Source organism: Odocoileus virginianus, chromosome X, assembly GCF_023699985.2.
Source record: "Odocoileus virginianus isolate 20LAN1187 ecotype Illinois chromosome X, Ovbor_1.2, whole genome shotgun sequence".
Taxonomy (NCBI): domain Eukaryota; kingdom Metazoa; phylum Chordata; class Mammalia; order Artiodactyla; family Cervidae; genus Odocoileus; species Odocoileus virginianus.
The window spans coordinates 51,429,956-51,443,634 of record NC_069708.1 but is presented as its reverse complement, the minus strand read 5'-3'; the positions used below and the strand labels follow the sequence as shown (position 1 = coordinate 51,443,634).

At 44.7% G+C, this 13,679-nt stretch overlaps 1 protein-coding gene and 1 long non-coding RNA gene across 5 annotated transcripts; one reads left to right on the top strand and one right to left on the bottom strand.

The window, feature by feature from the left end:
- Positions 1–204: 204 nt before the first annotated feature.
- Positions 205–4,700, bottom strand: ARMCX2 (armadillo repeat containing X-linked 2). 3 transcript variants are annotated; one of them, XM_070462112.1, is made up of 5 exons: positions 4,587–4,700; positions 3,935–4,170; positions 3,318–3,380; positions 2,917–2,995; positions 205–2,563 (listed from the first exon to the last, which is right to left on the bottom strand). In XM_070462112.1, the coding sequence occupies exon 5, from the start codon at positions 2,501–2,503 to the stop codon at positions 617–619; it is 1,887 nt and encodes a 628-aa protein (XP_070318213.1). In that variant the 5' UTR covers positions 2,504–2,563; positions 2,917–2,995; positions 3,318–3,380; positions 3,935–4,170; positions 4,587–4,700; the 3' UTR covers positions 205–616. The 3 variants fall into 3 exon arrangements, with proteins under 3 accessions (XP_070318213.1, XP_020728571.1, XP_020728573.1); XM_020872912.2 differs by lacking the exon at positions 3,935–4,170; XM_020872914.2 differs by lacking the exons at positions 3,318–3,380; positions 3,935–4,170.
- Positions 4,701–9,552: 4,852 nt separating this feature from the next.
- LOC139033126 (uncharacterized) lies at positions 9,553–10,533 on the top strand. 2 transcript variants are annotated; one of them, XR_011485735.1, is made up of 2 exons: positions 9,553–9,723; positions 10,255–10,533. It is a non-coding gene; the product is annotated as an uncharacterized lncRNA (long non-coding RNA). The 2 variants fall into 2 exon arrangements; XR_011485736.1 differs by having other exon boundaries at positions 9,553–9,729.
- The last annotated feature ends 3,146 nt before the right edge of the window (positions 10,534–13,679 follow it).

Here is a 13,679-nt window from a genome sequence, read left to right as displayed (position 1 = left end):
TTTATTTTTTATAATTGAGTCCATTTTAATGAAAGAAAAATACTTTTAGACATAAGTTTGGATAAAAAATGCATTTAGTTCATCTAAGTAGTGGTTGGCATCATAATTTTAAAAAATTTGATACCCCTAATACTATTTTAAGAGATGTTTTAGACACCTGAAATTATGAAAAATTCCAGCTAGATTTTATATTCAAGAAAACCATTCTTTTAATCGATTGAAACATACAATTTTATTAATGATACACAAATGAAGTCTTTGGTGAATAAATTCAAGTCAAACAGATGATAGAAGTATAGGCTATTGATGATGGACAGGTTCACTGTCAATTCACATAGAGGAATCAGTAAAAATATTTCTATTCAAGCAGCACGATTAAAGTCACAGATGTGTTTTCAGGACAAGAGGACTGTTTACTTGGTATTCATAAAATGGTTCAGCTTAAGCTGGAGATAGTCACAGATAACATCACTCTGATTGATACATTATTCAAAACTGGCAGCTGAAAGGATCCCTTTACTATATGAGAAGGTGGAAAAGCAGTAACTTTCCATTTTAATTGCTCTCAGACTGCAAAACCTGACATTTCTTCAAGTTTTCGAGAGCACATAGACAATCAGAATTTGTCCACTAGTTTTATAACTTTCACTTTCACCAAGAGGTCATGGTGATCTGCTAAGGCTCGAATTTTCTTAACGCACACTCCAGATGCAGTACATAAGTAAAAAAGGGAGCCTTTATTGAATTCTCTGTAGTTGAATACTTCTGCCCTGAGATTGTCATAGATGATCTCAAATAGAGTCAGGGCATTAATAAGAATTTCTGATTCCACATAAGAATTGTAGAGGGAACTAAATGATGATGGCACTTGGGTACTGAGTAGTTTTTTTAACATATCTGGATTTTCAGCAAAATTCGAAAGTATTTTCAAAATCTCAACCTTGATTTTTCCACCTCCCTGAGATAACAAACGGAAAAAGTTTGCAATAGAATTGACAAGCAGGTGCTGGTAGTCATTAGTAATAGTCATGTTTGTTAAAAATTTTAATCCAACTACCTGTACTGCTGAGTTCAGGTTAGAGGCCATGATGTCATCCATCACTTTATTCATGTATATCTGAAGCCGGCCCTGATTTTCATAATTCTCACTCAGGTTATTCATGGCCATTAAGGCTTTTTCCTTAATGTGAGGATCGGTTTTGTTGATCATGTTGGCAATAATTGGGAGGCCTCCCAACTTGCGAATTGTGTCTTGGTTGCATGAATAATTGGCATTATTGCTCAGAGTGAGCAAAGCTACCTGTTGGATGAAAGGATCATCTGATTTCTGAAGCAAAGCAAGGACTTTCCTGAGATCTCGGACACCCAGAATCTCATCAATTTCATAAGGAAAGGGGCGCTTCTGCATGGGAACAGGTCTCCTCCCTTTCCCTTTCTGCTGGGTCTCAGGCTCAGAGTCTGAATCCGATTCTGTGTCTGTCCATCCAGACTCTCCTTCCTCAGAATCAGGAACCTCTGCCAGGAATGCCTGGCCCCCATTAGCAGACGCTGCTGCGGCTGCCGCAGCCCCATCTCCAGGCCGAAAGCCCAGCCCCAGTTCATCTACTTCAACCTTATTTTTCTTGCCCTTGCCCTTGCCTCCAGTCCGGGACCTGGTTACACCCTTAGCTCCACCTTTGGGTACAGCTCCAGTAGCTGACCCGGCCTTAGGTATAGCCCCAGTATGAGCCCCGGGGGTTGCTTTCTTAGTTGCTGCTGCTGTTCTAGAGGACCCTGAAGGCCCAGGAGCCTCTGCAGCCCCAGAAGGCACTGCTACCCCTAAAGTCGCTGCTGCCCCAGTAGGCATTGCTGGTATGGAAGCCTCCACTGCCTCTGTAGGTTGTGATGCCTCAGTAAGAACTGGCACCCCATGAGGCACCACTGGTGCCCTGGGAGCCTCTGCTGTGCCAGGGACTTCTGCTAATTTAGGAGCCCCAACCATTGCAGGAGCCTTCGCAGCTGAGGGAGCCTTTGCCTCCCAGAGAGATGGTGCCACTGCAGAAGCCACCGTGGCTTCTGATTCAGCTTTAGGCCCCACCCGAGCCCCTTCTGTCTCCTGGGCCTTATTTCCTGCCCCACTCTGGGTCTTGGCACTGGATGCAGCTGGGACCACTGCTTCAGCTCGAGCAGTGTCCAGAGCAGAGGATTCATCCTGAGCCCTTTCCTCTGCCCCTGTGTGGATTGGGGCTGGAGGACTGAATCCTGGCCCAAGGTCAATTGTGAATCCAGCCCTTAGTCCAGCTCTAGCCCTGGTTCCAGTCTCAGCCACAGCCCTGGTCCTGGGTTTAGCCAGTCTCTTCTTCATCATATGGTTTCTTCCCCTGGCATATTTGTAGACACAGTACCAGGCACTGGCCCCAATGACTATCCCAGCAGCTACGCAACCAGCATCCCGAACGCGGCTCATGATGCAGCTGGAGTTAATTCTCTGATCCAGACGTGCCCAAGCGGGGTGCGTGCACATCCAGGTGAGGCGCTTCAGCTCAGGCTCGAAATTCTGATGAGGCTGCAATCAAAGCAGGACCTGGGGGTGAAGGATAAAAATGAGGCTTAGGGCTGGCTCACTTCATGCCTAGCCAGGCCTACTTACAGAAGAGTCTGGGGACATAATGCTTGTTGGGTGGGCCAGTACCCAGATATAGGTGTCCAGGCCTCTGTGTGCTGCTTCAGGTCCCTGGTTGTCTGATGTTTTCTACATCTTTATCCCTAGCCCACCCTGCCCAATATCAGCACACCTAATTTCCCAGCACCTAAATGGGGGATGAGAGGCCAAACAGACTTCAGGAAAGTTGGTAGAGAGCCAGAAGGAACCCTAGATTCTTCTCCGATTCCCTCACCCACACCCCAAATATTCTCAGGTGATGCCCATACACTTACCAACTTGCTGGGAGAGCAGGAGCAATTTGCTCTTTTCCACCAGGCTTACAGGTGTGTAGGGCCCAAAAGGCAGAGAGACCTGTGGAAAGATCCCAGAAAGGGGGTTTTGGGCACCTTTGTAGATAGATTCTCTTCTTCTCTTGATTTGAACCCCTGTGAGTAAGTTTCTCCCTCCCAGGGCTCCTCTTTCCTACCATATCTCTTCCTCCTCAAACCCTGATTTAAGAAGGCAAATGCCACACCCCTTTGGCTTCACCAAAAAGAACACGTTCAGGGCAAGTGTTTCTTGTAAAGTGGGAGAAGATGAGGGAAGAGAAACCTCTGGCCCCAATTTCTGCTCTGGTTTCTGCCACATCCATACAAGGGGTTCCCAGACAGTTCCCAGCCCCCCTCACACTGACCTCCAATGATTCAGGGCTGTTTCTCTTTTCCTCAGTTCAGTTACAGCTTCATCTAAAGACAGACTGAAGAGCAGAAATACAGAAATACAGACAGCAAAACGTTGGAGACTGAGAGCCCGGAGGATGGAACTGACTCAAGACAAGAGTCCCCAGTTGTTTTTTAGCATTCACAAACCAGAATGACAAAGGGCTTCCACCTCTCAGTTCCCTCAACTCTTCTCATCCCTCCCCTCCCACCCTAAACCCCGCCCTTGCGCAGACTCCCCAGGCACTCAACCCCTCCTTCCCTTCGCCCCGCCCCCGCCCGCCATTTCTCCCAGACGGCCACACCCCTTCTCCTGCACCGAAACAGGAGGGGGCGGGGCGAGGGCGCCGCGGAGGCTGGTTGGGTCGCTGGACTAAGGGTTATGGCCAAACAATCTAGCATCTCCCTCGTATGACCACCCATCCTTCATGCTCCAGCCCCCAGGCCTGGCATTAGCCAACAACTGGACCCCAGTGTTTGCCCTTTCGGTTTGAGGGTCGTGATTCTCCACTGTTTCTCTGCTCTGGGCTCCGCTTCCCCCCCCGCCCCCATCGCAAATCCCCGTTAACCGCCATTTCTCCCGCCAGCGTACCCGAACTCCTTTTTCAGGACTGAAAAAACAGGGGTGAAGGGCTGTATGGGCCAGTGATGTCTGGAAAGCAGCCTAGGACTTAGCACAGCGGTTTCTCTGAGGGTCTTCCTTCCTGTAAAGCCCAGAGCCAACCCGCCATCTCCCCTACAAATGCTGTCACACCCATTTCCTAGCACCCCAAAGGACTGGGGGCCGGCCGGGGAGGAGGGTGTGGGGGCAGTGGTCGAGGGAGGTATCTGAAAAGTGAGAGTGGGAGTGAAGAAACCGGATTGTTTACTAATGGCGTGCCCCTCGGATCACCCTTTCCCCAGCCTCCCCACTGGCCTTATATGCTCTGCCACGTTTATTTCTCTTCCCTCCTCCTCTCAAAACTGTAGGGGATGTGGGGTGCGGGGCCTGAGTGTTAGAAACAAAACCAGAAAAACACTGGCTGAGAGAGGAAGTGAGCGGATTCTCTGCAAGTATGTCTGCGTCTTTATGTTCCCCCCTCCCCAGCTCCCCGCCGCCCACCAAAATGAGCTGCGACTAAGCTCGGGGGTCTGGAGAGTCGGCCAGGGGCGGGCGAGGTGGAGACACCCGCGGCCTCAGACTCCCGCATCTCTGTGCTACCCCCTATTCAGGGGTGCCGGGTCATGGCCACCCTCACACCCACCTGCCCGGATCTGGGGGGATTTTCTCCTCCTCCTCCGCGCCTGGGTTAAACGCACGGCAGTGCACAGCGCAATAGAGTTGGTACCCAGAGGAGAACGGAGGACGGCGGTCAGAGCTTTAAGTATCTTTGCTAACGTCAGCTCCTGGTCACGTGAGGGCTGCATCGCCAGTAAGCTTGGGGCCCCAATTTCCACTCCCACCAAGAGCAGGAGCCCCCTCCTTTACCCCCACTAGCACCTCACCCTACCCCATCAGGTCGTGTCACTCATTTTTTTTTTTTTTTTTTTTGGTCTTTACCACAAGTAGCCTGTTCTCCCTGTGTTAGAATCTTGCCTTTCTCTGGTTACCGGAGAGGGGATGGCATCTTCTTGGAGGGCTATTGACAATTTTTTATTTTTTTGTCGGGGAATTCTCTCATCCTTTCTTGAGCAGCTAAACACTCTCCCCTCGCTCCACCCTCAGTCCCCCGAGCGCTACTGCCCGCAGTCTACCCCTGCTCCGGTATAGGTAAGGGCTAGAGTGTCAGAAAGGAGACAGGGAATGGTAGTGCAGTCTTTACTTCTGTAATACTTCTCTGTTTTTTTTTTTAAGCTGTTACCACCCTTTATTATTATAGTAAGAAAATATAAGAAAACAATAATTCAGTGTGGGAAGCAGCAGCAACAATAAAAAAAGAGTAGACATGTTCTAGAAAAAAGATCTCCCACTAATATTGAAAGGCACCATTAATTTTGGTTAATTTTTACCACATAGAAAATTCTATTGGCTGCAATAGGAAATAGTTTTCAAAGCATGGTAAGGTATTTGCATATCTAAAAATGGAATTTTTCTCAACAAGTTAAGTGTGTTTCCATACCATCTGTAAATTGATCTATGGAGAGATAAATAAGATGTCTGATCTTATTTATTTTGAACAAATAATATCCTACTTTTTCTCCTTCTGGGACAGCTTTTAAGTTGGATAAATAAATGATCCTGTCTTGTTCTGTTAGAGAAGCACATTTATTTCATGTTCCCAAACCGTTGCTGCCTGCTGTGTGAACCTCTTGAAACTTGATGGCTGCAACCATGACAGTTTTGATCACCTGTCCCTGGATCAGGTTCCAGTTTTGTGATTCAGCTCTGGGCAAAAAGAATAGCTCTTGTACGAAGAAAATGATGGATATGAGGGATGCAGATATGGTCAAATCCTTCCAGTCCAGTCAAGAAGGGAGGGAGGAAGGCACTTGCCCTCCCACCTCTCCTATATTCCAGTGCCTCTCATCCTCTGGCACCTGACTTTGTTGCTTACCTCAAAAGTATATATGGACAGGTGACCAAGGTGGTAAATGTCATATTTACTCAGATGGCCAACTTGAGTAAGTGCCTTTGGCTTCCTTCCTCCCTCCCTCACAGCGGTAACTTAGGGATTCAGAGAAAGGATTGCTGTTCCCACCTACCCCTGCAGCCGAGGGTTTCCATGAAGGTTGCTGAGGAAAGCACCCAGGCCTGCCTGCCCTGCTCTGCCCTGATTCATGGTGGCCCAATTAACCTTGTTCCTTATGCTGTCTGCTGCTACCACCTGACCTGAGAGGTGCAGCCTGCTTGCCTCTCACCTCTGGCCACCTTACCTCAGGGCATCCAGGGGGAACCCAGCCTTGCTGCTGGGTCACTGCCCAAAGCCCACAACTACCAAGGTACTTCCTCAGCCAAATGTATGCCTGGGCCCCAGATACTCTCCCCACTGACCATCCTAATTAACCCAGAGTAAGTGTTTTCAACAGGCACCTGTGTTCTACGTGAATTGTATGCAAGGTTTTGTTTTTGAGTGTGTGTGTGATTAAGTGCATTTTGGGGGAGGGGGGAAGGGGAGGAGAATAAAAGTCATTGACCTCCTCAGTTTCCCAAGGGATCTTGGATCCCTGCCCTATATATTAAGAATATATACAATGACCAAGAGAGTCTTCGTTTCTAAAATAGTCCAGATTAGGAATATCCTGTTTTTTTTTCTAGTAATAAAAGTAATGTACATATATGTGAGTACTAAGTTGCTTCAGTTGTGTCCAACCATGTGCAACCCTATGGACTGTAGCCTACCAGGCTCCTCTGTCCATGGGATTCTCCAGGCAAGAATACTGGAGTTGGTTGCCATGTCCTCCTCCAGGGGAACTCCCCGACCCAGGGATTAAACCCACAGTCTCTTAAGTCTCCTGCATTGGCAGGCGGGTTCTTTACCACTAGTGCCACCTGGGAAGCCCCAGTGTATGTATAAATTAGTGGTTACAAATATTCAAAACAATAAGGAAATGTATAGTATTCAGAGAGAGAGCTCCATGATCTCTTTTCCATTGTTAGTTGCTGCTAAAGATTCCCAGCTTTCTTTTTATGCACATATTAGTAAATGCATTTGTGGTTATTAATCAACTTCTGAATTGAACAAGAATAAACAATAATCATTTGGAATTTGTATTGTAATTGCAATAAATCTGCAGATTAATTTGAGGAATATTAGCATCTTAACATTGAGACTTCCCCTCCAGGAAAATATGTCTCCATTTTGCTCAGATCTATTTTTATGTTTGTTAATCAAATATTGTAAGTTTCTTCAGCTAAGTAACTCCTATTAATTGTTAGATTTTTCCTAGGTATTAGAAGTTTATGTTGCAGAAATGCTATTCCTTTCTCAAATTATAATTTCTTAAAGGTGATTTTCTGCTTAAGGAAAATGTTCTACTATTATATAGTTATTTTATATCTGCCAGTTTCTGTGTTCTGTCTGATTGGTTCCAATTCTTTTCTGGTGATGCTTTTGGTTTTTCCAGGTATGTATACATAACTATCTTCAAATGATGATTTTTTTTTTACATTTCTTCCTTTCTAATATTTATAACTTTTCCCTTTTTCTTTTCTGCATGTGTTATAAGGATGAGAACTATGTTGAGTAATGGTGGTGCTTGAGAACCTTCTGATCTTGTTCTTGAAAAAAATGGGAATACCTCTTATGTTTCATCTTTTAGGTGTAACTTTTGCTGTTTCTGATACATTTTATCTGTTTTTCAAGGTTACTTTTACTTGTGTTTATCAGTACTTCACAAAAAGTAGAAGGAAATAATATCAGTGAGTAGAGGTTAACTCACAAGTTCTGTGGTCTTGGTAGCCCACAAAGATGGAGGAATCTGCTAGGTCAGAAGAGCCTCTGATATAGTCTTCATCAGACTAAGACTATTTTATGTGCTCAATCGCTCAGTCACTCTTTGTGACCGCATGCACTGTAGCCCACCAGGCTCCTCTGTCCATGCAATTTTCCAGGCAAAAATACTGGAGTGGGTTGCCACTTTCTACTCCAGGGGATCTTCCCTACCCAGGGACTGAACCCGCATCTCTTGTGTCTGCTACATTGGCAGGTGGATTCTTTACCACTAGCGCCACCTGGGAAGCCCATTTTCTTTTCATTAATTTAATTTAACTTAATCTAATTTAACCAATAATAATTCATTAAATTATAAATATATAATTCTTTACTACGTAAGCCAGTTTCCGCTATTCCTTTCATATATATATATATACACACATATACATATACATATTTAAATTTAGGACTGCCTGAATCAGTTTATCAAATACTTTAATTGTATTTTTTTTCCTTCCTCAGTTTGCTGTTGCAATGACGATGTAGATAAACCAGTCTCCATGTCACTCTAGTCTCCCTATAGTTTATTCTCACTACCTCCCCCAAATTCAAACTCCCAACCCACTTTCCCTGGTTTAGAGTAAATGCAGATGTCCTCACTACAACTGACAAGGGCCTATTCTCTTAACCTTATTACCTTTCTGCTTCATCTTCTACTGCTCTCTCTTTCACTCAGTGATTCCAGCCTCACTGATGTTCCTGGAACATACTGGGCTTGTTACTTCCACAGATCCTTTGCATCTGCTTGTCCTCCTGCCTGGCATATTCTTCCCCCAGATGTTACCACACTTAGATCCTTCACTGACTTCAGGTCTTTACTCAAAGGTCACCTTTCTAGTGATGCCTTCTCTGGTCACCCTGAAAAGTTATCTGAAAGTTTAACCTGTCTCAACTTTTCATATCTCCTTTTCCTGCTTTTAATTTTTTTTAGTATGTATCACTAATAGTATATTATATATATGTATGTATATTATTTATTTGCTTTTTTATTGTCTGTCTCTCTCATTACAATGTAAAGGCCACATGATTTAGAGATTTAGCTCTGTTTTATTCACCCTTGTAACTACAGAATGTATAACAATGCATGGTATGTAAGAGGTCTCAGTAAATATGTTGAATAAATGAATAAATAAAGCAATTGCTTTCCAACATTTCACTTGCAGTGACTCTCATGAAGTCCAGAAATAAAGCCAGTTGGTTATGCTATAGTAGCAGATTTGTAAACTCTCAAGTAAATAATTAGCTAAATCAGGGACTTATCATGTGACTAGATGTAGAAGATATTAAGAGTGCTTTGAGCGGCATATATGGAACTCATAATAGTGAGAATGATTGTTTATGAGACATGCCTTTATAAAAAAGTAATCTTTTTCTTCGCATGTGAAAGTAGTTCTATCATTATTTTGCCACAATAAAATTTGCATTATAAAAAAAGAAACAGAATACTGCTAACAAAAAAATAAAATCCATTCCTACTCTCTGCTTCCTTTCCTGCCACCCCTTCCCCCATCCCTATTTCCAGGTATTTTCAGGACTGCAGAGGTGAACATTAGTGATTCCAAAGAAAAAGGGTGGAGGGAGCAGGGAAAAGGACAGGACCATTCCCTAGAGAAGCAGTAGAATTGGCCAGGAGCCCAAGAGAAAATGTTGCCTCTTCTAATAATCAAAGACAACAGGTTTGTTGGGTGTGCAATGACTAAAAAGAGGGACAGCGTCCTGTGTGGTGCTGGGGGGACAGGAGGAGGGGGCTGGAAGGGGGCGGGTCACCCTCTGCTTGGCTAATAATAGGAGGGGAAATTTGGGACCCTGAACTCACCCGTGACGTAGCTTCACGTGACTAGGAGCCTGTGTGCTGAAGTCGGTCCAGATAGCGGTTCAGGTAAACGACTCTTGATTTCGTTGGAGGTGGTGTGACTGTGGTCAGGGAAGGAGGACAAGAGGAAACCCGTCCTGATTCCCGCCGCTCACGGTGAGGGTGGGTATTGATCGGAGACTCTTGAAATGAGGATGAAGGGTAGATTTTCGAGTTTGGAGGGGCTTCTCAGTCTCCTCGACCCTCCCCCCCCCCGACCCAGGTCAGAGTCACCCGAACCCAGCTCCTTTTTGTGTTCTGCCTTGTAAAAGACAGCTGAAAAGGTTGGCATGGGGGACTCCCGCGGGCAGAGGGGAGGGGAGGAGGAGACTAGCGGGGAGTGGGGCCATGGGCAGGGCGGGGCGGGGGGTGGGGGGTGTGAGGTGAGAGACAGGCCTGAATACCTGGACTGACAGGAAAAGTTCCGGGTTTGAGCCCACATTTAGCTGTTGGTGCGTTCACTGTATTCACTGCAGCACTGAGTCCCCATTGTCTCCTATCTGTTTCTGCCTGGTTCTCGCTTTGGTCTGTCCCTGTCTGCTGGTCCATCTGTCAGTGGGTTGATGATGCAAAAGAAAAAGCAGCTTAACGCCTCATTTTCTTCTTCCCTCTTCGCCCCCAACACGCCTGCCCCCTTGATCCGGCTAGTTTGCGGTTTCAGATTCCCGCATCCAGGCGGCTCTCCATATCCAACGAGAGTCCCCTGAGAGTTTCGCTCGGCTGCAGGATGGGCCGTGCTCAGAATTTGGGCTTGATGGCAACAGGCCTGGTGGTCGGCGCTGGCTCCTGGTACTACATATACCGACTGACGTTGGGAGAGCAGAATAAGAAGAGACCTGCTGATTCGAAAGACGTTAATCCTGCCTACAAAAAGTTTAGAAAATATAGAAAACTGTAAGGAAGAAAATAAAAATAAATCACCAATAATTGCTATTCCTTGTCTTTCTGTCTGTGTAAGAATGTAGATGTGTGTGTTTAACATTATTGAAACTATACTGTGTATGATATCCTGGAATTATTTTTTTTTCAGGTTACATTGTAGGGTATGCCTTTCATCAATTAATGAATATGCTTCATAAACAGTCTTTGAACAGATTGTTTCATAATAACATCATAATCTTCTCCTTTGCTGGGCTTTCAGATAGGAAAGAAATATTAGATATCTTAATTTTCTACAAAATAACTGTGGTGAATCAGTGATAAAGAATCCGCCTGCCAATGAAGGAGACGGAGAAGACTCAGGTTCGATCCCTGGGTTGGTAAGATCCCCTGGAGGAGAAAATGGTAACCCACTCCAGTATTCTTGCTTGGAAAATTCCATGGACAGAGGAGCTTGGAGCTTGGAAGGCTACAAGCTCGTGGGGTCACAAAGCATGGGACATGACTGAGCGGCTGAGCACACACACACACACACACACACACACACACACATAGAGAAAGTCTACATAGACTTTCTCAGGGATGTCTTTCCATACTAGTTATAGCTGTGATATCCATCATTCTTGTTTCCAGAAGGACCAGTTAGGTAGCTTTGGTGCCATGCTTGGCATAGAGGGCATAGGAATTTGGTGAGACTAACAGCCTTGGGTAGAACCTAGCCTTGCAGGAGTATCATAAGTCCAGCAGCTTTTATTTCCTCCTCTTTTCTTTGGGCTGTCAGGAAGCAGGCTAGTGGTCTCATCTATTCAAGGGACACTGAGATCTCTCCCGTTTTCCATTGAGTGGGAGAAGGGATTTCTTTTTAGTATGAGGGAAATCCTTCACTCCCTGAGCTTCATTTTTCACAATGGTTTTGGGGTTTGGAGGAAATAAAACCTGGGAAATCCTGCCACAAACTTTCTCTGAGGCAAGGAAGTACAAAATTGGCAGGACTGAGAAAGGGAGAGCAGGGAACACAGACAACCATAGAAGTGAAACAAATTAGAATCTTAAGTGAGGTTCTCTAGAAGCAGAGCCTGACATGGGGCTTCTTCTGAAAGTGGTTTATTGACAGTGTTCTCAGATGAAACATATATGGAGATGAGGGGTGCAGGACAGGACAGGGGAAGAAACTAGGCATAGCTGTTCAGCTGAAATGTAGCCTCAGTTTGAGTCCAGGGCAGCATTGGGATGTGAAGGGCATCATAGAACTGATCCATTTTGAGACAAAGGAGCCAAGTTTCTATCCACCAACTGAAAGTCTTTTATCCATCCATCAGTGGGTGAGTTGGTATGAGAGGAAAGGGGTTTTAGCTACAAGATATCCTCTGACAAGGGTGTGGCTATGAATTTTTAGCAACCAATGTTCATAGCAACTGAGTGGGGTGGCTGTAACTAGCCTAGGAAGTGGAATCTGGGCAGGGCATCAATAGTGTCTTCTTCCCTGGTGGCTCAGATGGTAAAGAATCTACCTGCAATGCAGGAGACCTGGGTTCAATCCCTGGGTTGGGAAGATACCCTAGAGGAGGAAATGGCAACCCACTCCAATACTCTTGACTGGGAAATCCTGTGAACAGGGGAGCCTGGTAGGCTACAGTCCATGGGATCCAAAGAGTCACTGGACACAACTTAGTGACTAAACCACCACCACCAACAACAACCCCCTCAACTATAACTAGCCAGTCTGCATTCTTGGAATGAAAATGTGTTTCCTATCCATGTGAACTTCCCATCAGGAAGCCTTAAGTTCAGCATTACTAGCTGCAGAGTTATTTCATGGGTGTGGTCTATCAGGAAATGCCCAGCTTCTCCATAAACAACACAAAAAGAGGAGAGTGCTGCTACTTCTCCAGTCTCCTAGTAGTTGTCTCAGAAACACTTTCTCTCAGAGGCTAATTTTCTCTCTGCAACCTAAGTAAGAATCAAATTTCCTCCTTCAATACATGAATTTTGGAGGGGTAATGTGTAGCATGCAGTTTAGCACCTTGGAAAAATATGTTCTGCCTATGAGATTGGAGGCTACTACAAAGGTTGAGAGATGTTTAGATATAGGATAGGATGTATGGCTCTAGTCCAATTAGAACAGGCCTTGGCAGGTGTTAAATTGGCTGCCATACAACTCTCTTCCAAATTCTTGAAACTAGTGGAGAAGGTGCTAGAGGAAGGGCAGGTGTTATTCACTTAGACCAGATGACCCAAGCAGAGGCGGGAGGATGTAAAGGCAAAGGGACCTTGTTAACCTGACAAATGGGCTACCCATTAATTTAATATTCATGTGGTGGCTCTGGGCTCTTGGAGATAGAAGGGTCCTTGGAGGAATTTAAAATTTGAGCCCTCATCTTGCTAATGTGAAAAAAAAAATCCTCCTCATTTTTTTTTTTCATGGTTCCCTTACACTTCAAATGTCAAAATTTGGGACCCAGAGTATCAGAAAAGCAGGCCTATTTACTCAGTCTGATAAGATATACATTGTTCTAAATTGCAAACCCATTTCAGGTTTGAAAATTCTAGCGCCTCTGCTGTACGTCAGAGGAACAGAATTCTTTGCCAAAACTGGAGCTGTTGAGCATCTCATCACGGCTGTCCTATCTGAGGCTTGCCACATCTCTGAGGCACTCTTGGGGCAGGGCATATTTCTTCATATTCATTAATCTTTCCCCAGAACAGGTGAACGTTCTTGACTAGGGGGAAATTCCTCTCTCTTCAAATCATAAGTTATCTTGCTCAACTTGACAGATGAGATCAAGAGAGAATAAGTTAACCAAGACCCTACAGGTACTGATAGGTCAATGGATAAGTTCTTTCTCATTTTAAAAACATATATCTTGTTAAAATAGTTAGGTATTAAGAAATTGTATTATAATTTAATTTACTTCCTTCTCCTATTCCTAACCAGTTTCACTTATAATTAAAAGTTATATCTTTTAATGTTGTGAGATAATTGAAAATTACAACACATCATAGGATATTATGTAAAAGTCTGTTAAAAATGTCTCCATGACAAAGATTTTCAAGTCCCAGCTAATGGCCTATTTTTATACAGTGTGTGTATTTCTCTTATAACCATGTTTTCATAATTCAAATTGGATGTAAGGTCTTTGGTCAATAGGAAAACCAAATTTACATTATATAAAGAGTGGCTGGTATTAACGCCA

Bases quoted from the DNA above. Each gene is read 5' to 3' on its own strand.
- ARMCX2 (XM_070462112.1), bottom strand. From the start codon at position 2,503: ATGTGCACGCACCCCGCTTGGGCACGTCTGGATCAGAGAATTAACTCC.